Here is a 23,257-nt window from a genome sequence, read left to right as displayed (position 1 = left end):
CGATGAAATTAGTTTGTTCACTCTTACAAACTAAGAGTGATGATGATAAAGTAAATCAGAATAAGTATTATCTATATTTAACTACAAGTATTATCTATGCTATAACTCTCTCTCTCTAACTGCTATCTAGTCACTCCTGGTTCGAAGAGGACCAAGATCCTTTAAGATCCTGTATTTATATATGAATCTAGGGCTGCCATCTCGTGGTTGTCTTACACTATGATGCAGTTAGAACATAGAACATTACAGCACAGTACAGGCCCTTCGGCCCTCGATGTTGCGCCGACCTGTGAAACCAATCTGAAGCCCATCTACACTATTCTATTATCATCCATATGTTTATCCAATGGCCATTTAAATGCCCTTAATGTTGGCTAGTCCACTACTGTTGCAGGTAGGGCATTCCACACCCTTACTACTCTCTGAGTAAAGAACCTACCTCTGACATCTATCCTATATCTATCTCCCCTCAATTTAAAGCAATGTCCCCTCGTGCTAGCCACCACCATCCAAGGAAAAAGGCTCTCTCTGTCCACCCTACCTAATCCTCTGATCATCTTGTATGCCTCTATTAAGTCACCTCTTAACCTTTTTCTCTCTAACGAAAACAGCCTCAATTCCCTCAGCCTTTTCTCATAAGATCTTCCACCCATACCAGGCAACATCCTGGTAAATCTCCTCTGCACCCTTTCCAATGTTTCCACATCCTTCCAATCATGCGGCGACCAGAATTGCACGCAATACTCGAAATGCGGCCTCACCAGAGTTTTGTACAGCTGCAACATGACCTCATGGCTCCGAAACTCAATCCCTCAACCAATAAAAGCTAACACACCAAACGCCTTCTGAACAACCCTATCAACCTGGGTGGCAACTTTCAGGGATCAATGTACATAGATTATCATAGATTATCATAGAATTTACAGTGCAGAAGAAGGCCATTCGGCCCATCGAGTCTGCACCGGCTCTTGGAAAGAGCACCCTACCCAAGGTCCACACCTCCACCCTATCCCCATAACCCAGTAACCCCACCCTACACTAAGGGCAATTTTGGACACTCTGGGCAATTTAGCATGGCCAATCCACCTAACCCGCACATCTTTGGACTGTGGGAGGAAACCGGAGCACCCGGAGGAAACCCACGCACACACGGGGAGGATGTGCAGACTCCGCACAGACAGTGACCCAAGCCGGAATCGAACCTGGGACCCTGGAGCTGTGAAGCATTTGTGCTATCCACAATGCTACCGTGCTACATGGACACCGAGATCTCTCTGCTCATCCACACTACCAAGAATCTTACCGTTAGCCCAGTACTCTGTATTCCTGTTACTCCTTCCAAAATGAATCACCTCACACTTTTCTGCATTGAACTCCATTTGCCCCCTCAGCCCAGCTCTGCAGCTTATCTATGTCCCTCTGTAACCTGCAACATCCATCCGCACTGTCCACAACTCCACCGACTTTAGTGTCATCCTCAAATTTACTCACCGATCCTTCTACGCCCTCCTCCAGGTCATTTAGAAAAATGACAAACAGCAGTGGCCCCAAAACAGATCCTTGTGGTACACCACTCGTAACTGAATTCCAGGCTGAACATTTCTCAGAAAAACCACCACCCTCTGCCTTCCTACAGCTAGCCAATTTCTGATCCAAACCGCTAAATCACCCTCAATCCCATGCCTCTGTATTTTCTGCAATAGCCTACCGTGGGGAACCTTATCAAACGCTTTACTGAAATCCATATACACCACATCAACTGCTTTACCCCCATCCACCTGTTTGGTCACGTTCTCAAAGAACTCAATAAGGTTTGTGAGGCACGACCTATCCTTCACAAAACCGTGTTGACAATCCCTAATCAAATTATTCCTTTCTAGCTGATTATAAATCCTATCTCTTATAATCCTTTCCAAGACTTTGCCCACAACAGAAGTAAGGCTCACTGGTCTATAGTTACCGGGGTTGTCTCTACTCCCCTTCTTGAAAAAGGGGATGACATTTGCTATCCTCTTGTCTTCTGGCACTATTCCTGTAGACAATGACGACATAAAGATCAAAGCCAAAGGCTCTGCAATCTCCTCCCTAGCTTCCCAGAGAATCCTAGGATAAATCCCATCCGGCCCAGAATTTCCAGAATTGCTAACACCTCCTCCTTATGAACCTCAATCCCGTCTAGTCCAGTAGCCTGTATCTCAGTATTCTCCTCGACAACATTGTCTTTTTCCTGTGTGAATACTGACGAAAAATATTCATTTAGCCCCTCTCCTATCTCCTCGGACTCCACGCACAACTTCCCACTACTGTCCTTGACTGGCCCTACTCTTACCCTAGTCATTCTTTTATTCCTGACATACCTATAGAAAGCTTTAGGGTTTTCCTTGATCCTACCTGCCAAAGACTTCTCATATCCCCTCCTGGCTCTTCTTAGCTCTCTCTTTAGGTCCTTCCTGGCTAACTTGTAACTCTCAAGTGCCCTAACTGAACCTTCACGTCTCATCTTTACATAAGCCTCCTTCTTCGTCTTGACAAGTGATTCAACTACTTTAGTAAACCACGGTTCCCTCGCTCGACCACTTCCTCCCTGCCTGGCAGGTACATACTTATCAAGGACACGCAGTAGCTGTTCCTTGACCAAGCTCCACATTTCAATTGTGCCCATCCCCTGTAGTTTCCTTCCCCATCCTATGCATCCTAAGTCTTGCCTAATCGCATCATAATTGCCTTTCCCCCAGCTATAACTCTTGCCCTGCGATATATACCTATCCCTTTCCATCGCCAAAGTAAATGTAACCGAATTGTGGTCACTATCACCAAAGTGCTCATCTACCTCTATATCTAACACCTGGCCTGGTTCATTACCCAGTACCAAATCCAATGTGGCCTCGCCTCTTGTTGGCCTATCTGCGTACTGTGTCAGGAAACCCTCCTGCACACATTGGATGAAAACTGACCCATCTAAAGTGTTCGAACTATAGTGTTTCCAGTCAATATTTGGAAAGTTAAAGTCCCCCATAACAACTACCCTGTTACTTTCGCTCCTATCCAGAATCATCTTTGCAATCCTTTCCTCTACATCTCTGGAACTTTTCGGAGGCCTATAGAAAACTCCCAACAGGGTGACCTCTCCTTTCCTGGTTCTAACCTCAGCCCATACTACCTCAATAGACGAGTCCTCATCAAATGTCCTTTCTGCCACCATAATACTGTCCTTGACTAACAATGCCACACCTCCCCCTCTTTTACCACATTCCCTGTGCTTACTGAAACATCTAAACCCCGGAACCTGCAACAACCATTCCTGTCCCTGCTTTAGACATGTCTCCGAAATGGCCACAATATTGAAGTCCCAGGTACCAACCCATGCTGCAAGTTCACCCACCTTATTCCGGATGCTCCTGGCGTTGAAGTAGACACACTTCAAACCACCTTCCTGCCTGCTGGTGCACTCCTGCGACCTTGAAACCTTACTCATGACCTCACTACTCTCAACCTCCTGTACACTGGAGCTACAATTCAGGTTCCCACCCCCTTGCTGAATTAGTTTAAACCCTCCCAAAGAGCATGAGTAAATTTCCCCCCCAGTGTTAACTCTTTATATACCAGCATATATACATATTATCACACAGGTGGTACAGGTAAGCATAAGAAAGCTTAGGAATTGAAGTCAGGAGCCATTTTTCTCTTTCCTCAAACCCTCTGCTTTTGTTTTAACACTGTGTTGATGGATTGCTACGTGATGAAGTGTAAGTTTACAATGTTCGGTTTTCAAGCACAATAGGTTCTGGGAATTGAAAGATTTATTTTCGGATTTCACAATCATTTTATCTTTTGTATCACAAATGCATTTTTTTAAGGTGCAGTGAGGAGCATAATTATGTATCAACCAAGGTTGTTCTGTTGACAATCTGTATTTGCAATTGCCAGTCGAAAATAGGTCAGTATTGTCCTAAATAGATTTTAGCATGTTTTGTTCAGCCTCCCAATACGTAATGTGATGTTCTGTAATTCAGTAATTACTGGTTGGATCTCCTACCCAATATTGATTTTTAAAGTGAGGCAAAGTAAAAGTAATACTTCAAAATTTGCAGATGACAAAAAACTTGGAAGTATTGTGAACTCTGAGCACGACAGTGATACACTATAATCGCAGAGAAGTGTCAAATGATACATTTTGGTAGGAAGGATGGGGAGAGGCAATCTAAAGTAAAGAGGACAGTTCTAAAGGTTTCCAGGAGCAGAGGTATCAGGGGCAGGGGGAATCGTTGAAGGTGGCAGGTTGTGAAAGCAGTTAATCAAGTAAATGGGATCCTGGTTTTACACAGATGGAACCTTTATCAACTGCATCGAGACGACTTTGAAGATGCAAGAGTGGGGAATCTTGCGTTGAGGTGACTCCCGGACCTCTTCCCACCTCTGAGCGATCTTGCCGGAGGTGGGGTCCGTGAGGTACTTGCTACTCACCTAGAAGCGGCTGGTAGCTGAATATTAGCAAGCAAGTGGCCAGTTAATGATGTTACTGGAATCTTACCTATGGTCGATTGGCCCCTGCTGAGGCCAAAACCTGGGAAGTTCTAGGAGGCAACCTCCTGGAAGCAGACCAGAATCCACTCCTGTAGCCCTGGAGTTGTAGGTACCTGCGAACCATAGCTGCAGGACATCCTCTGGAGGAATTCCTCCTCCACAATGATGGGCTGGTAGGTGTGGTCATAATTATTTGTACCAATTATTGAAGCGTTTTTGACGCTTCCATCTTGAGTTTCCATCACGTTTTTCTTCAAGTGCCCGGCTCTCCCTGTGACCAGCCTGCCTGCCATCTTTAATTGAATGCAGCAATCTGAAACAGCCTGTAAGTTATGTGGTGATATGCATCACTGTAAATACACAAGGGGTTAATGTAAATACACTATGACTAAGTGAACACTAGAGGGAGCACCAAAGACATCATGACCTGCAGACATACAGCTAATGAACACATAGAATAGGACACGACCAATGGGCAGTCAAGACACCCAGAGGTGACACTACCACAAGGGGCAACCCATATAAAAGGACAGGGCACACATGCTCTTTTTCTTTCCACAGGCGACACTCGAGAGAAAGACAGGGGCAGATTAGAAGCATCACACCCACCGCATGGCTCAGAGCAGACTGGTAGTTAGACTGAGTTACTATCGCAAGATGAGCAGGGGAGTCGAACTCGAGTAGGAGAATTGTTAACTGTTCAATAAATGTGTTAAACCTATCTCCAAGTCTGAACCTTCCTTTGTCAGAGTATACATCAAGGAAGCAGCTTATACTACATGAAGAAGCATAACACAACATGGTACCAGTGAGTGCCTGTTGAATTTATATAGTTCAACTCAACAGATCTGTGACTACCAGCAACAGCACCCAGGCAAGATGTTCGAGATTCCGGTTCCGCAGCAGTTCAGGTACCACGGCAATCTCAGTGCCAACTGGCGTGCATTCAAACAGAGATTTGAGATTTACTTGGTAGCATCCGACCTAGATGGCGTGGCCGATGCTGAGAAGATAAAGCGTCTACTCACCATTGCGGGTGAAAGTGCAACAGAAATCTTCATCTCCTTCAGGTACTCCAAAAGGCAAGACAAGAGAGACTTCCAGACAGTCCTGGACAAGTTTGCACACTACTGCGAGGTAAACACAACAAAAGAAATCGGTAAAACTGGCACCAATACTCACCACGAGGCAAAGGTAGGCTTGCAAATGCAGAAAACGGCAGTTTTGAGTGGCAGCCATCTTGAGAAAGGAGCCACACACGCGCAGTTCCCCAGAAGATGGGAACCGGCAAAACAGTATTTTGCGCATGTGCACGAAGCCGCGCATGTGCAGTTGCGCAAAGAGCGCACAGTAAAGGAAAAGCGATCTGTGCAAGCACAATCCATTCTTACGCTCTACGTCACAAGCACCATGATGTCAGAGGCCCCAGATCACGCCCACTTAAAGGGGAAATGTCCCAAAATAGTGAAAAAAGAATTTCAAGCTGGAAAACACAATTCTTCCACCTGGAAAAACAGGACAATGCCTGAACTTCGACCAGTAGCTGAAAGTAACCTCCGCAGAACACTGCAACAAGCAGTTAGCACCGTCATAAGAGATGATTTAGTCCTTGAAGACTACGAATCAGACGTTGATTTCTTCCTTGGACATAGCGAGCACAATGACAGCTCTGACACAAAACGTGATGATATGGTCCTTGAAGACTACGACTCAGACGATGATTTCATCATTGGACGTGGCGACCTCAGTACCAAATCCGAACCGCAACGAGATGATGTGTACATTACAGAATCTGACGCAGACATGGATGAATTCTTCGGATTTGAGGATTCTCAGCCCAGCATAGACGACATCCTGACCCGTGAGTGCAGGATTCTGCTGCGGCCCGAAGCCAAGAGACAGAGAGCGGTACAATCCCACAGAGAGCAGCCTGACGCCAAGAGCCAAAGAGCGGTACAATCCCACAGAGAGCGACCCGACTCCACACAGAGAGTGATCTACGCACCACGAAGAGTCCCCGACTCCGCACAGAAAGAGATGACAGACTGCACAGTGAGACCACTGTACAACTCCGTTGAGAGCGCACAGATCGACTCCAAAGAGAGACCACTGCTTGACTCCACACAGGAAACGATGCCAAACGCCACACAGAGAGCGGTAAAAGCCTCCACAGCGAGCCGTTGACAGACTCCATGTGGAAGCAACGCAAGATTCCAGAGCGCAGTCCTTGCAAGAACAAGACCATGAAGGTCTAGCAACCTTATTTAAGCAACCAGAAGCAGACGATGCAAGTCTGCCACGCTCAAATGCACAGCAAGACGACTATAACAGTCTACCACGCTCACGTGAACAACAAAAAGACTATGACATTCTACCCAGATTATTTGAGCGACCAGAAGAAGACTCTGACAGTTTACCCAGCTCATCTAACCGACAAGAAGACACTGAATGTGCGACACGTGACAAAGGCTTCACAATTCCCATACAAGATGTGCAACATCTCAGCGAGACTGACAGATCTCAGCTAGTATGTACAGAGGCACTTGACAATCAAAGTGAGGCTACTAGTGACTCCAGTGACGCCACGTTAATTCAAACCTCATCCACTCGAGCCTCTCCACAAGAAAATGCATTCCTGAACGTTTTGACTCCGGACGGGGAGCATCAAGACACCTCAGATGATTCAAGTGAACCAGAAAGGACTCCAGACGGGGAGCATCGACAAGCCAAAGATGATTCTAGTGAACCGGACATGACTCCAGACGGGGAGTGCCGAGGAATCAGAGAAGGCACGCTCAATGAAACAGCAGATGCCACAAAGGACACTGACACAAGTAACTTTGTAAAGGACTCGAATTCTCCACTCGGTGTGGTCATTGAGCGCAACAAACATAATAACAAAACCTATGAAGACAACAACAAGAAGCGTACCAAAGGCACCAACATCAACAACAAGCACGACAAAAACAACAACACTGGAACAACGACTGGTACGACATGGTACACCTCTGCAAATGCAGGACAATGTAACAGCACAGCTCCTAACACTGGCAAGAGTACAAACATACCATGGCATGACAGCAAATCTCAGTGATTCAAGTTTGCTCCAGTATGAACAAGCAAACCAGCTTTCAAGGCAGATGACATACTGCATCAATATCGCAATCACAAGAAACCGTCCAGGTCGGACAACACAGATGACATACTGCATCGCTACCACAAGCATAAAAAAAAGAGTCCAAATGAGACAACGCAGTGATTTGACCATTTGAACATCTCCTGATGACTTCTTGGTTCCTTAAGCACAGGGACACTGACGGTGTTCACAAGGAAATGACAACATCAACATCGACACTTCAATAACAAATCAAGAAAGCCACTCAACCATATTAATTCATGAACTTTGGACTCATACATATTATTTGGTATTGTATAATCATCACTGTCATGATGATTTGTACATGTCATCACTTATCTACCTATTTTTCTTTAACACTGTACAGAAAATATGAACATGAAAAAGGGGGGATGTGGTGATATGCAACACTGTAAATACACAAGGGGTTAATGTAAATGCACAGACTAAGTGAACACTAGAGGGAGCACCAGAGACATCATGACATGCAGACATATAGCTAATGAACACATAGAATAAGACACGACCAATGGGCAGTCAAGGCACCCAGAGGTGACACTATCACAAGGGGGCAACCCATATAAAAGGACAGGGCACACATGCTCTTTCTCTTTCCACAGGCGACACTCCGAGAGAAGGACAGGGGCAGATCAGAAGCATCACACCCACCGCATGGCTCAGAGCAGACTGGTTAGTTAGACTGAGTTACTATAGCAAGATTAGCAGGAGAGTCAAACTCAAGTAGGAGAATTGTTAACTGTTCAATAAATGTGTTAAAGCTATCATTAAGTCTGAACCTTCCTTTGTCAGAGTATACATCAAGGAAGCAACTTATGCTACATGAAGAAGCATAACACAACAAGTTAGTCAACTGTGAGAAGATTATGCAGGCGGGCAGACTTAAACAATCAGGGTTAGGGGCAGAAATGGTTCATGCCTGCAATTAAAAACAATATTAATGACAATTTATCTTTATATAGCACCTTTATTGTAATGAAACATCCCAAGGCTCTTCACAGGATCATTATAAAATATAGTATGACACTGAACCACGTGATGAGATATCAAATTGAAAACTTGGTTAAAGATTTAGGTTTTAAGGAGTGTATTTTCGGAGAAAAAAGATGTGGAGAAGTGCAGGGAAGATATTTCAGAGATTGCAGCCTAGGGAACTGAATGTACAGCCACCAATGATGGAGCAATTGTAACTGGGAATTCTCAAGAGGTCAGAATTGTACAAGCACAGATAACTCAAAGGATATATAACTCTGAGGATAATAGGACTTGAGAAGGTTACAGAGTTGGGGTGCAGAAAGCAAGGGGGGATTCACAAAAAAGATGAGAATTTTAAAATCAAGGCGTTGCTTGACAGAGAGCCAATGAAGGTTCACGAGCAGAGGGGTCATGGCAATGAGATTTGGTGTAAGTTGGGACACGGGCAACAGAGTTTTAAACAATCTCAGGTTGATGGAGACCAGACAGGAATGTATTTCAAAAGTCGAGTCTCAGGGAAACACAATAGTATCACAGTTGGAACTGAGTATGGTGAACTCAGTCCAACACATCATTCAAGCTTGCCATCCTCCCATTGACTCTGTCTACACCTCCTGCTGCCCCAGAAAGGCAGACAGCAATGTCAGAGACCCCTGCCACTCAGGCTTTGCCCTCTTCCAGACCCTTCCATCAGGCAGAAGATACAGAAGTCTGAAGACCCGCACATCTAGACATAGGAACAGCTTCTTCCCCACAGTTACTGGACTCTTCAATGACTCTCCTTTAGACTGATCTGTTCCCTGTAAGAACATTATTCACTACACCCTATGCTGCTCTTGTTTGGCCTTGTTCCGCACTGTAACCAATCACTATTTGTTGATGCACCACTGTCAATGTACTCTGTTGATTATTCTTTTTGTCTACTATGCATGTACTGTGTACGTTCCCTTGGCTGTAGAAAAATACTTTTCACTGTACTTCGGTACATGTGACAATAAATGTCAATCAATCAACCAACAACCCCCACACATACAAACACCTTTGTCCAGCATGAATCTAATCCAGGCACAGAAACGTAAATTAAACACACATAAACCACACCTTATTTCTCGTGTTTACTAATACAAATATAAATCCCTTAAAATTCCCTTTATTTTCCTAACAGTAGAAATAGGTGATTTTCGTGATGGTAAAAATATGAGGTTGGAAGCTAATCTCCGGATTAAATATGGCACCAAGGTTGCGAATAGACTGGCTTGATCTCGGACTGTTCTTGGGAGAATGATGGAGCTGATAGTTAGGGAACAGAGTTTAGAATGGGGACTGGAGACGATGGTTTCAGTCTCACCAATATTTAGTTGGAGTGCTTTCCGGATGCAATCTATTCCGCCCATAGAGTTCAAAAACAAGGAAGTTGGTGAATATTGATAAACTGATTCACCCTCAACTGAAGTATTGTGCCCAATTATGTGCAGCACACTTTGGTTAGGGTGCAGGAAAGATTTATGAGAATGGATCCGGAGAATGGGATGGAGGACTTCAGTTAAAGGAAAGATTGCAGAAGCTGGGTTCTGCTTAGAGAGAATATAGACAGGTATAGACAGAATAGATAGAGAGAATTTGTTCCCGTTGGTGGGAGGGTTGAGAACCGGAAGATATTGATTTAAGATTATTGGCGAAAGAAGCAATAACACGGTGACGAAAAGCATTTCACACAGCGAATATTTAGGATCTGGAATGCACTGTGTGAAAGTGTGGTGGAGGCTGATTCAGTTACTCTTTCTAAAGGGAATTAGGTTACATTTGAAGGGAATGATTTGCAGGTCTTTAGGGTCAGGATGGGGTAGTGGGATCCGCAGAGTTTCTTTTGCAGAGGAAAGGATGTGCAATTGGCCTCCTTTTGTGTTGTAACCATTCTATGAACACCAATCAATAGTGAAGTGGCTAAATAATCTTAATACTGAGGTTCCTCCAGGTTCTTTCTCTTAGGAATATAATATAGAAATGATAGGAAACATAAACTGTGCAGCAATGAAATTTAGGGGGCTGATTGACAGCAAACCCCCATGGTTAAAGTAATCCGCCTATCACATCCTCACTATTCCCCATTAGATGGGAGGAAAAATTGACAAAGGTCATCCAGGATTTTCCAGGATGGAGTTAAGACACAGATTAGCCATGATCTACTTTCCCACCTGCAAAATTAATAAAAATGTTCTCACATTCTAACATAATTGATAAGTTATAAAGTAAGGTACAGGCGAGGTATCCCATGTGTAACGATATAATAAAGGAAGACATGTTGACATATCAGTGAGTTTACTTTGTCCATTTAATCTCCCGAGTGAAAACTTTGTATAACTGCTTTACTGTCAGTGAAGAAGTAAGGGAAAGTGCCTGAATACTTATACTTTTGCACATTTCATCTGTTTAACTCTGACCTGGCTGCTCGCCAATTACCTTTTGAGAGAATTTGCACTGCATCAACTTCTATCTCTCAGACATATTCTGCATTGGCACCAGCTCTCTGTGTGTGGGGAAGATGGTGTTTTTCTTCATCTCTAGTCCTGCTTGTGGCTTGTAACCTTTGAAACCGTTCTGTGCTTCTATCAAAATTAATTATATCCTCTGTGCATCATTGCGCTTTGACAACTTGGGTCATACCCCTCAATATTTTCTCTTGTCAAAACAAACTCACCTAATGTCCACAGTCATCTGAACTTAGTGCTTGCAGCCTTTTTAGGGCACAGTTATTTTCAATTACTTTATGATTTGGGTCATGCTTCTATGACTAGCTATGAAAAAACATTGGAATAGATAGTCCACAAACCATATACAGCTGATCTTTTTAATTTTTACTAACGTGTTAAAAATGTTATAAATAGGTGCTTCTGGTTGTTGGCCCTGCTTTCGCGTGTGCATTCTGCATATCATATCGTTTCTGTTCCCATTAGCAGGGAGGAAAATTGGCAGATGACATCCAGGATTTTTCAGCATGGAGTTAAGACACAGATTTGCCATGATCTCATTTCCCACCCTGCTCCTTGCAACCTCTAGAAAAACACCTCCTTACTTTTAGAGGTTAATCGACAAATTGCGTCTGCCTTTGCCAAACAGGTTATGTGTGTGGCATTCATGATTAAATTCACATGATATCCAGGAGAAATATGCATATATGGAGGGTTGAGGTATTGTACCATTCAAGCCAAAAAATCTGCGATACCTTATCACTGTTACATTTGGGCTATTTTGTGTTTTTTTTTAAATGGTAGAAATAAAAATCAAGCTGTTCTGTAATGGGCAGGAACCCCTCTTGCCTACTGTACTAATTAGTGAAGGTGAAATTACACATCTCTTATCAAACTTAAACCTTATTGAATTACTATAACCTGGGTCTAACAATTAATCTTGATGATTCGGCACAGGAGAGTATTTAAAAGCTCAGTTCTGTCAATCCAGAACATTCAAAATGTCATTGTGATATGTCATTAGCAGAGAAAAAATAACTGACCAGATATATTTATAACTAAAAAGATTAATATAAAGCTAAAAATGATAGGAAATGTATGTGTTCTGAAAGGTATTAGTTTCCTTTTTTAGTTATTCTGTGAATTCTGACCAATCAAACCATAAAAATTGCTTCAAATTTGATTACTTTATTTTGGAATACAACAGTTTCTTTGGATAAAAAAGACCAGGCTTCCTTCTGTACTTTGATAAACAGAATGGAATCCTAATGTGGCTTCTTCAGATAGCGGTGATTCAGAAGTGCTCCGAGGTTGATGTGTATCAGTGTAAATCATGCATGTTAATGACAGCTTAATCTCTAGTAGAGGTATTGGACATTTATCAAGGTGAGGTCCTCTGACATAAAAGCATTTTCTCTGAAGAGGACAAGCAAACAAACAAATTTGTTTTTATACTTTCGTAAACTGGTATTGTCTTAATGCTTGCTTTCCTGCAGCTGCGCTATCCTCAAACGTGAAAGTAACTTCAGCCTCACAATCGCCAGAGTTTTTAATTTAGCCGAGATATGAGCAAACAACCTGTTTTCAGCATAACAGGGACACCCCAACTGCCTGTGTTCACAGTTGTACTGCCTCAGCATCCCCCATTTATATGATAAACAAAGGACTAGCTGCCATTTACAATTTATTTACCCTTCTTATTTGAACTTTGTTAAAACTAAAGATAGAAATTACTGTTATTCTTTATAAGTACATTTCTCAGTGTTTCAAAGCATTCTGCACTATGAATTGCTTTTGAAATGCTGCTTTGCAAAGCAGCAGTATGCTGCACCAATCCAAAAATGTGCAGGTTAGGTGGATTGGTAATGCTAAATAGCCCTTTAATATCCAGGGATGTGCAGGTTAGGTAATGGGGATAGAGTGGGGTGGGTGGGTAGGCGGGGGAGTGGACCTGGGTAGAGTGCTCATTCTGGGGGCCGGTGCAGGCTCAGTGGGCTGAATGGCCTCTAGGGATTCTATGAGTTCTATGAGTAATATGACACAGCAATGAGATCAATGACCATAAAATGTTCTGTTTATTTTTGATCGCACCTGCTGCTCAGGACACCAGGGGGAAGAGCCTGCTGTTATTCGAATAGTGCCATGGGATCTTGACCTTGCACCTGAACAATATCCCATCTGTGTGTAGACCTCAGGCAGTGCAACAGTAGGCCTAGGTTATGAGCTTAAGTCTCAATGTTGGGATTGAAGTGAAAGCAATTGACTCAGGCGGGACAATGTCACCAGCTGGCACTGGGCTGAAAGCTGCTGTGGACCAATGAAACCCTGTAAATCGAGCCACTTGAGATGTACTTGTTCCAGGTCTCAGAAATTATAACACGACACACTTGTTAAGTGTATACTCATCCCCGGCTAATTCCTTTAAACCTAATTGTAATAGGAACACATTGGAGGCCCGGAACTTTGCTTTGGAACTTGATTTCTCATATTTCAGCATTTAGTCAGATTCAAAGATTGTTAAGAATTTTTAGTTAAAAACTTTGAGTTCATTTTTTAATAAGTGCAGAGGTGAACTGGACTATTTTTTTGTTTTTGTGTCACTGTCAGTGTCTATATACAGTTTGCCGTTTTTTTTGTCCACTGTATATTATGATATGGAATTATTTTCATGTGGAATGGCACTGAATAGCATGTTCTCTGCAGCTCAATAACTGTTTGTTGATCATTCAGAGGAGACAGTTTACAATTTACATCCCCAGGAATCATCTACCCATTACATATCATCCGCATGTTTGAAAGGAGCTTTGCATAAAAACATCGGGCCAGATTTTCGCAGAGTCAGGTCAATTCTGGAAACTTTTAAATGCGGCGGGCAGAACCTGGAAGTCCCGCTCCCATTTCCGGCAGATGCACTTTTTTCCCGAGATTGGGAAGATGGCAGGGTGTGAATCACACCGAAGGAAACTTGAATTCAGCAGGGCCATTTGAGCTTAGTGCTGAGTTCAAACAGACCCCATTTTGGCTGCTGCAAGGCCTTAACATACATCATAAGACCACAAGGTATAGGCCATTCGGACCATTGAATCTGCTCCACCATTGGATCATGGCTGATATGGTTCTCATCCCCATTCTCCTGCTTTCTTCCTGTAATCCTTGATCCTCTTCTTAATCAAGAACCTATCTATCTCTGTCTAAAAGACATTCAGTGGCTTGGCCTCCGCAGGCTTCTGCGGCAAAGAGTTCCAAAGATTCACCTCCTTCTAGCTGAAGAAATTCCTCCTCAGTTTTAAAGGATCGTTCCTTCAGTCTGAAGCTGTGCCCTCAGGTTCTAATCTCTCCTATTAGTCGAAATATCTTCTCCAATTTACTCTATCTAGGCCTCTCCGTATTCTGAAAGTTTCAATGAGATCCCCACTCGGTCTTCTAAACGCGATTGAGTACAGACCCAGAGTCCTCAGCCGCTGCTCATATGACAAGCCCTTCATCCCAGAATCATTCTTGTGAACATCTTCTGGACCCCTTCCAAGGCCAGCACATCCTTCCTTAGATACGAGGCTGAAAACTACTCACAATATTCCGAATGGAATCTGACCAAAGCCATATACAGCCTCAGCAGTACATCCCTTCTCTTGTATCCTAGCCCTCTCAAAATGAATGCTAACATTGCATTTGGCTTCCTAACTGCTAACTGAACCTGTATGGTAACCTTAAGAGAATCCTAAACTAGGACCCCTAAGTACGTTTGTGCTTCAGATTTCTGAAGCCTTTCCCCATTTAGAAAATAGTCTATGCCTCTATTTTTCCTGCTAAAGTGCATAACCTCACACTTTTCCAAATTGTATTCTATCTGCCACTTCTTTGCCCTATCCTGTCCATGTCCTTCTGCAGCCTCGCCACTTCCTCAACAGTGCCTGTTCCTCTACATATCTTTGTATCATCTGCAAACTTGCAACAATGACCTCAGTTCCGTCTTCAAGATTGATAATGTATATTGTGAATAGTTGTGGTCCCAGCACTGACCCCTGCGGAACACCACTAGTCATCAGCAGCCACCATGAAAAAGATCCTTACTCTCTGCCTTCTGCCAGTCAGCCAATCCTCTATCCATGCCAATACCTTGCCGCAAACACCATGGGCTCTTATCTTATTTTGCAGCCTCCTGTACGGCACCTTGCCAAAGGCCTTCAGAAAATTCAAATATATCATGTCCACTGGCTCTCCTTTGTCTAACTTCCTCATTACCTCCTCAAAGAATTAAAACATATTTGTCAGGCATGACCTCCCCTTGATGTAGTCATGCCCTATTTTGCCATGCACTTCTTAGTACTCCGCAATCTTATCTTTATAAGGGACTCTAAAATCTTACCAACAACCAAAGTCAGGCTAACCGGCCTATGTTATCCCATCTTCTGCCTCCCTCACTTCTTAAACAGGGGTGTTACATTAGCCATTTTTTAATCCTCCGGAATCCTCTGATTCCAATGATTCCTGAAAGATCATCACCAATGCCTCCACAATCCCCTCGGCTATCTCCTTCAGAAACCTGGGGTGCAGTCCATCTGGTCCAGATGATTTATGCACCTTCAGACCTTTCAGCTTCCCTTTCTCCTTAGTGATGGCCACTGCAGACATTTCTGCCCCTCTGTTCCCCATTACCACTTCTCCAGCCTCGTATTTTAGTGGCCAAATGTCAATTCTTGCCCCTCTCTTATGTTTTATATATCAAAAAAAACTATTGCAATCTGAAAAACAGACTTAAGCTGCCAGTTAGTGTTTCAAAAAAAGTCTGCTGTTGGCCTGCTTTGATTTACAGGCCATCTGGTGTACATTAGAAACGAATATTACCATCTGTTCATTCATTTTCAGGGGAGGCATTTATTGACATATCCCAAGGACTATTTTGATTGTGATCATGAATGTTTGGCTGATTTTCAAAAGGTACCATTATCTCAGCGGGGGATTCTGAGTTCACAGTTTTATTGATAGTTTAAGGAAGGTCTGAAAGGTTTAGCTGTATTTGAAATGGGTACTGAATAGAAAGTTGTTTGTTTTTAAAAGAGCTTAACTGCTTTAGGAGATTTCAAAGTTTGAAATGGGACACTTCATCATCAAGTTTGTAAGAGTAAGAGCCGTAATAGTTTTTTTTTTCGACCCCACATGGAACCTCAGGTCTGCCCATGCTTGATGATGGGTGAGTGGCTATGGAAGTTGCATAGGAGTATATAAGGATGCATGGGAGTTGGTATTAGCTGGTATTAGATTGCATGTTTAACTTCCAAGGGGCAAAGTTTAGAGGAGATGTATGAGGCAGGTTTTTTACGCAGAGGGTGATGAGTGCCTAGAATGCGTGCCTGGGGAGGTTGTGGAAGCAGATACATTAACGGCATTCAAAAGGCATCTTGACACACTTTAGGATAGGATGGGTATAAGGGAAGGTTTTGGCAAAGGTTGGTATCATGACCGGTACAGGCTTGGAGGGCCGAAGGGCCTGTTCCTGTGCTGTATTGTTCTTTGTTCTTATTAGTTTGTATGGAGATATGAGGGCATGGGGTTAGGTTGGGGCGTTAGTTGGAGCAGAAGGGCATGTGAATGGGTGAGGAGGTGTGATGTCCGAGGGTTAGAGAACCCAAAATCTTTTAAAACAACTGGAACAAAGTCCCAGAGAATTGAACTGTGCTTTCTAACCAGCCTGCCTCTACCTACAGTTTGCTTCTGGGGTCAGCAGGTCCAAGTCTATCCTACCCCCATCCCCCCGGAGTGAGAATTGTGTCAAACAGGGCCCATTAAACCGAGCCGGCATTGTCAATTTGCCTCAGATCAATACTGACCCCTTTGTCACATTTTCGCCTTGCTATTAATTATGTAAGATTGTGTTTTATTTGATCGGTTTGTTATATGTAAAATAATTTGATACAGCAAATGCAATTTAATTTTATTCTCACTTTTTAATTTGCTAATTTGTTCTTTGTTTTGGAGTATTATTAATATTTCAATCTGCAAAGTGAGCACTTGCTGAGTCATAGAGCAAATTTAATGGCACAAAATGACCATTCAAAGCTAACTGCTAACACCCTTCAATAGACAGCTCATGCATTCAATGAACTTTCCCGACTTTCTACTTAATCAGTTCATGGTGTAGTAAACTCACGTATAGGAATTTTCTTGTGAACCCACCGATGATTCAGATGCAATTACCTCAAACTTTTTCTTACATTTTCCTTTTGTTGTGCCAAATAAAAGCAATTGTATTTGTGGCTGGGAATCAACTTGGAGTTACCAGAGTGTCTGGAATTACTGCCGATTTCCATTATCCAGCTGGTGAGGTTGGTTAAAGTGCCTCACTCATTTAAAAAAAATAAATTTAAAGTACCTAATTGTTATTTTTTTCCAATTTAGCCTGGCCAATCCACCTACCCTGCACATTTTTGGGTTGTGGGGGTGAAACCCACGCAGACATGGGGAGAAGGTGCAAACTCCACAAGGACAGTGACCCAGGGACGGGATTCGAACCCGGGTCCTCAAGGCCGTAGACAGCAATGCTAACCATTGTGCCACATGCTGCCCTCAAAAGTGCCTCACTCATAGTTACATTCATACACTCATGCACTGCTCTCCAAAAGTAATATCGCTTGCAAAGTGCTTTATGATGTATTTGATGCAGCTCTGTAAAAATCTATGCCTTTTGAAAAGTATGCTTTGGTGTCTTGAAAATTATTTCCAGAAGAAAATTAACTTGGTGCTTCATCTTTGAGGGAAGATACATTGTGTAATTCATTGGTTGTACTATTTTCTAGCTGGCAATATAGTTAACAGCATTTTTAATTAGAGTTGGACTTAAATGGTCTCTAAAATGAGGGAATTTGTATCTTCAAATCACACTCAAAAGTTCAAACTATAATAAAATTATTTGTGGACTGAATCTCCAAATGCTCTCATTGAGGCATTAAATATGCCAAATTTGTAGGTGCATATTCAGTAACTATTATGATCTTGATAGTCACTACTTGGGACTGGTGGCACACTGGATTTGCGAACTCTCCATGGTCTTCCACAAACCTTTGTGAATTGCGCAGCTCCATATGTAATCTGAATTCCTTCCCTTCACCATTGTAAAGTATGCTTTCAGTGATCTGGACACTCAGCTTTGTAATTCCCATTTTACATGACTCAGTCACTCTGCCTCCTTTTTCTCCTTGGACCATTTTTGAATGCCACCTATCTGACTTAGCATGTTGTCATGTGTCCTAAAATTCCTTTCCTTAGCATGGTGTGTTGATTTTTGTCTGATTATTCTTCTGTGGAGCACGTTGAATATTGTTCTGTGTTAAAAACACCATGTAAATGCATGTTGTAGTTGCTAAGAGCATGTTACGGTGATGGTGGAGGAGGAGAAAAGAACAATAAGTTAATGCCCTAATGTTATTGCATTGAGTAATGCTATATTTGGAGCAGTTAATAACAATGCAACAATGCACATTGTCTGTCGGGTCCTCTGGTGAAAAGTTTATTTTGTGAGTTTTATGTAATTATGAATCCATAAATTGCAACCTCAGTTTTGCATATCAAAAATTTCTGCAAGAAGTTATGGCCCAAGTGTTGTATTGAGTAGTAGGTCACATGCCCATGTCAAAGCTAATTAGTTTGTACCCGACAGTCTTGTGGATTTCCTACTTTTCCTTTTATTGTTTAGGGACCTGAAAAGATTATAATTGCTCCATCCCCTCTTCAGTAAAATATTAATTATGTTGATGCACAACTTTAAAAAAAAAAAAAAGTAAATGACAAATCTTAAATTGCACATAATTGCTGAACAGAACTTGTGCTGAACTTGTTTTCATATATGGAGCTGCTCGAGAGAGAGGTCACTTGCATATACAAAGATATCTTCTGATTTTCGATATTAATTATGGTGTTATGTTTGAATGGCGGAACAGGGGTGTACAGAAACACACAATTTTTAAGAAGAACCATGTATAGTTGCTGTTGCTAGGACCAAGTGCATTATCATAATGAAATCACAGACTTACACAAAATTATTTGAGTTGTGCTTCTTTTTTTTTAGAACTATGGTCTTGAAACCGAAAACCTCAAAACATTATCCCACAAACTGAATGCGTCTGCCAAAAATCTGCAGAATTTTATAACTGGTCGAAGGAGGAGTGGGCATTATGATGGAAGGTCCTCCAGGAGATTGCCAAATGATTTCCTGACATCAGTGGTGGATCTCATAGGTGCTGCTAAAAGTCTTCTGGCGTGGCTGGACAGGTAATTCTGAGAATGCAGCTGTCTGTACACTCCAAGTGAAAGTCTAAAACTAAATATGCGCAAGGTTATCAGCTTGTTTGAATCAATGGAAGTTTTGGTTGCCATGACATTTAATTTTCCAATCATCGTCACTACAAATACTGCACGCCCTCCTGGGTCAAACGGCATCTTTAATTACTATTTGCAAGTTGTGGCATTCTTATTACAGTAATGACTTTGAGATACTTTTTAATTATGTAAAGTTCTAGAGAAACTGTATTAAGGGACTGGTTTTGAATAAATAAAATTGCTGAAATCATCTAATTTTACATCCATGATTATACCTCAACAATGATTGAAATGTTTAAGAATTGGAACATTTCCTGTTTAGAAATGCTTTATCAGCATATTGTTCATTAATATTGTTTGGTTTTATTGAACTTTCTTTCTCAGATCAGCTGTTCACCCATTGTACCTCCAAGCGGGCAGCATATCCCATCATACATTTATATTATGCCAGAGTGTTTCTTTTTCTCATGAAGATTGATATAGCAACTTGGAAAAAGCAAATCTTGATGTGACAATGCTATCATTCCAGAATATCTTTCTGTTAAAAAGGCTGCAGTTATAAGATGCAGAATGTAATTAAAATATTTGCAGGATTTCAAAAGTATGGGAAAGACAAAAAAGCAGAGCATGAAGAAATACGAACTTTCACGAATGCTCAGAGAACATTTGAGTTCGAAGCTCAAAGTCATTTCTTTGTTTTTATAAACATTTATTGTCACAAGTAGGCTTACATTAATCACTTAATGTCGCAAGTAGGCGTCAATGAAGCTACTATGAAAAGCCCCTAGTCGCCACATTCCGCCGCCTGTTCGGGGAGGCTGGAACAGGAATTGAACCCGCGCTGCTGGTCTTGTTCTGCATTACAAGCCAGCTGTCTTATGAAGTTACTGTAAAAAGCCCCTAGTTGCCACATTCCGGTGCCTGTTTGGGTACGCAGAGGTGGAATTCAGAATGTCCAAATTACTTAACTGCACGTCTTTCTGTACTTGTGGGACTTGAGGAAACTCAAGCAGATACGGGGAGAATGTGCAGACTCTGCACAGACAGTGACCCAAGCTGGGAATCGAACCTGGGACTGTGACGCTGTGAAGCAACATTGTTAACCACTGTGCTACCGTGCCGCCCATATGTGATAGTTAATACAGTCCAAGCCAGAAGCTTACCACAAACAGAAAGCGAGGAAGAACCTGTAATATCTGGTGAATCCCTTGGTTCTGATTACATGTTGACCCTCTGGTCCTGCCATTCCAGCAACAGGAGTGGAAAGATATGTATCCCAGTATACAAAACTGCGGGTGGAAATTTTCATTCCAGGACTAAGTCCCATCGTGGGCAGGAATAGGGATAGGGAGTGTTTCCCACTGCGGAAGTCAGTGGGAACTCGTGCTCTATTGCGTGACACTGGCCTCATTAATTATGCAGTGGTGGGGTGGTTCCAATGTTTTGCGTAGAGGAGTGGGTTGAATGGCGAGCACCCCACCATCCTATCCGGGTGCCATGTTTGAAATGCATCCGGATAGCAATCTACCCAACATTCACGGAGGAGATGGTCCAAAGAGAACAGAGATGACTTGCACCAAAATTCACTGATGCCTCCCTGGGCGTCCTGACCCACAAAGAGGAGTGTAGGAGGGACGTCCACTATCCAGAGATGGGAGAAGAAGGTCGAGCAGACAGATGAATCCAGCATGCGAGGAAGTCTCCAGGGCAGTCAGTGCTCATGGTCTCAACCAGGCAGTGAATCTGTAGAATTATTTACGGCAGAGCACTGTAGAGACTGGGTCGTTAAGTATGTTCAATAGTGAGATACACAGATTTTTAATCAGTTAGGGTTATAGGATAAGGTAGGAAAGTAGAGTTAAGACCAGTCATAATCTCATTGAATGGCGGAGCAGACTCGATGGGCCAAATAACCTACTTCTCCTACGTCTTATGGCCTCATGCCCTGCAGCGCAGGAAGGGGTGAATGACCTCATCTATTCAGCCAGGGTAAGTGAACCCTCAATTGTTCACATTCGCCTCAATGAATGATAGAAGGGTCATGGGCCTCAATGGCACTGTGGTAAGGTGATGCCTCATAATGTTCCATTGCAGTCCCTCTACTCTGCCAGTAGAGAGTCCACTGTTGATCCCTGCCCTTCAATCCAGTGCTCAGATGATGTGTGAGAGATGGAGCAGGATGGGTGAAGAGCCTCAAACATTGAAGGCACCAACAAGCACCGCTAATGCCATGTCTCTGTGAGCCTTATTCTTCTATCTGTATATTTTCACTGCTCTGGAAGGTGCTGCCCCAGAACCTTTGTGGACAAGCTGCAGTACATCAACCAGAGGGTTATTTATAAGACTGAAAGCATGAGAAAGATACTGAAATCCAATTTCTCTCAACCCCACCTTCTCTCTTTGTGCTGGAAAAGCTAAGCCATAATCGGAGAGAGGGGGAGAAGATGGTAGGGGGCTGGTCAGACTTCAGAAACTTCACTGACTTGGAGCAGCTCAGCTGGCAGTGGTGGAGCATTACAGAGCACACGGAGATTGAGAGGTTGGCTGTTGACTTCTATCCAGTTAGGATCCTTGCATATCACATTTAACCTGAAGGTCACGCATTCCTCCATGTTGGAGGCAGCTCATGCAATCACTCACTCACTCCTCTTTCCTGTCTCACTTACAGGTGCCAGCAGAAAGAGGGCAAGGCCTGAAGGACTCCAGGCCCGAAGGAGACGACGAAAGTGCATCTGTAGAGGCGTCACAGCCGTCACCTGCACCCTCCACCAGCGCAGATACACACATCTTGGTGAATACAGATCTGGTTTAGGCAGGGTTTCACAATTTGGTGGTCACTGCACAGACACATGTCTGCAACTGGAGGAAGCAGGGTCCGTCAAGCTCACCGGCTCACCGAGGACTACTCGAGAAGAGGTATCTACGATATCCAAGTCTCATTCCCAAGATGCTGGTGAGGTAGCAAGAGGCAGGGGAACATCAGACTGAGGTGTCAGAGGCTCTCAACGGAGTGGCATGCGAGGCAGAGGAGTCTTTCCGCCAGCTCTCTGATAAAGTGGTGCTGACCTGTGCACACATGAAGGTCTGCATGGAGAGGGTGGGGAACGCCATGGAGAACCTGATCCAGCAGATTCTGCCAGAATTCATGTAGATCTACACTCCATCACTGCAGCAACCCATGAGCTTTCGCAGTGGCTATGCGATACGGAGCAGGGCACCGCAACCTCCCTCCAGGTGCTCCTTCCCCTAAAGGAGTCAAGCAGGAGTCCTCAGACACCCACAGGGAAGATGAGTGGCCAGTGGATAACCCTGGGACCTTGACTCAGGACTCTGAAATGAAAATCGCTTATTGTCACAAGTAGGCTTCAAATGAAGTTACTGTGAAAAGCCAATTGTTTGACCTTGGAGGGTGTTTGGCCTTTCCAAATTCCCCTTGTCTCTGACCACTTCAGCCTCATTCTCTGCGAATGCAGAAGGAGCATGTGCCCCACAGCAGGACAGCTAAAGTAAGCTGGAGTCCTCCTGGCTAGCAAGGTCATTTAAGACAACAGGGCAAACAGGTCATCCACCCCTAATGCGGATATCAGGGGGGCATACGTAGAAGGTGGTTGGGAAAGATAAACCAAGAAGCTTTGATTTCACGTGTGGTTGTTCGGGTGCATTATGATTGTTAAACTTATTTCACTTTTGTAATTATGGTACACTTGCACTTTAATCATGTCCGACGTGGTTTACTTATGATAGTCCTTAAGCCTGTTTGTGCCCTCCACCACCATCTTCTGAGCGACAGCCTAGTCTGGGTCTATGTCACCCCAAATTAGGC

General features: G+C 43.2%; 1 protein-coding gene across 4 annotated transcripts in view; it reads left to right on the top strand.

Moving 5' to 3' along the window:
- Window positions 1-23,257, top strand: part of cnksr2a (connector enhancer of kinase suppressor of Ras 2a) — an 842,905-nt gene that overhangs the window by 233,269 nt on the left and 586,379 nt on the right. For all 4 annotated transcript variants that reach the window (XM_072514072.1, XM_072514071.1, XM_072514073.1 and 1 more), the window contains exon 3: window positions 19,184-19,386. In XM_072514072.1, the coding sequence (XP_072370173.1) occupies window positions 19,184-19,386 (203 nt within the window). The remainder of the gene's footprint in view (window positions 1-19,183; window positions 19,387-23,257) is intronic.

This window comes from Scyliorhinus torazame, chromosome 8 (assembly GCF_047496885.1).
Source record: "Scyliorhinus torazame isolate Kashiwa2021f chromosome 8, sScyTor2.1, whole genome shotgun sequence".
NCBI classification, from domain to species: domain Eukaryota; kingdom Metazoa; phylum Chordata; class Chondrichthyes; order Carcharhiniformes; family Scyliorhinidae; genus Scyliorhinus; species Scyliorhinus torazame.
This window is presented reverse-complemented; position numbering and strand designations above follow the sequence as displayed.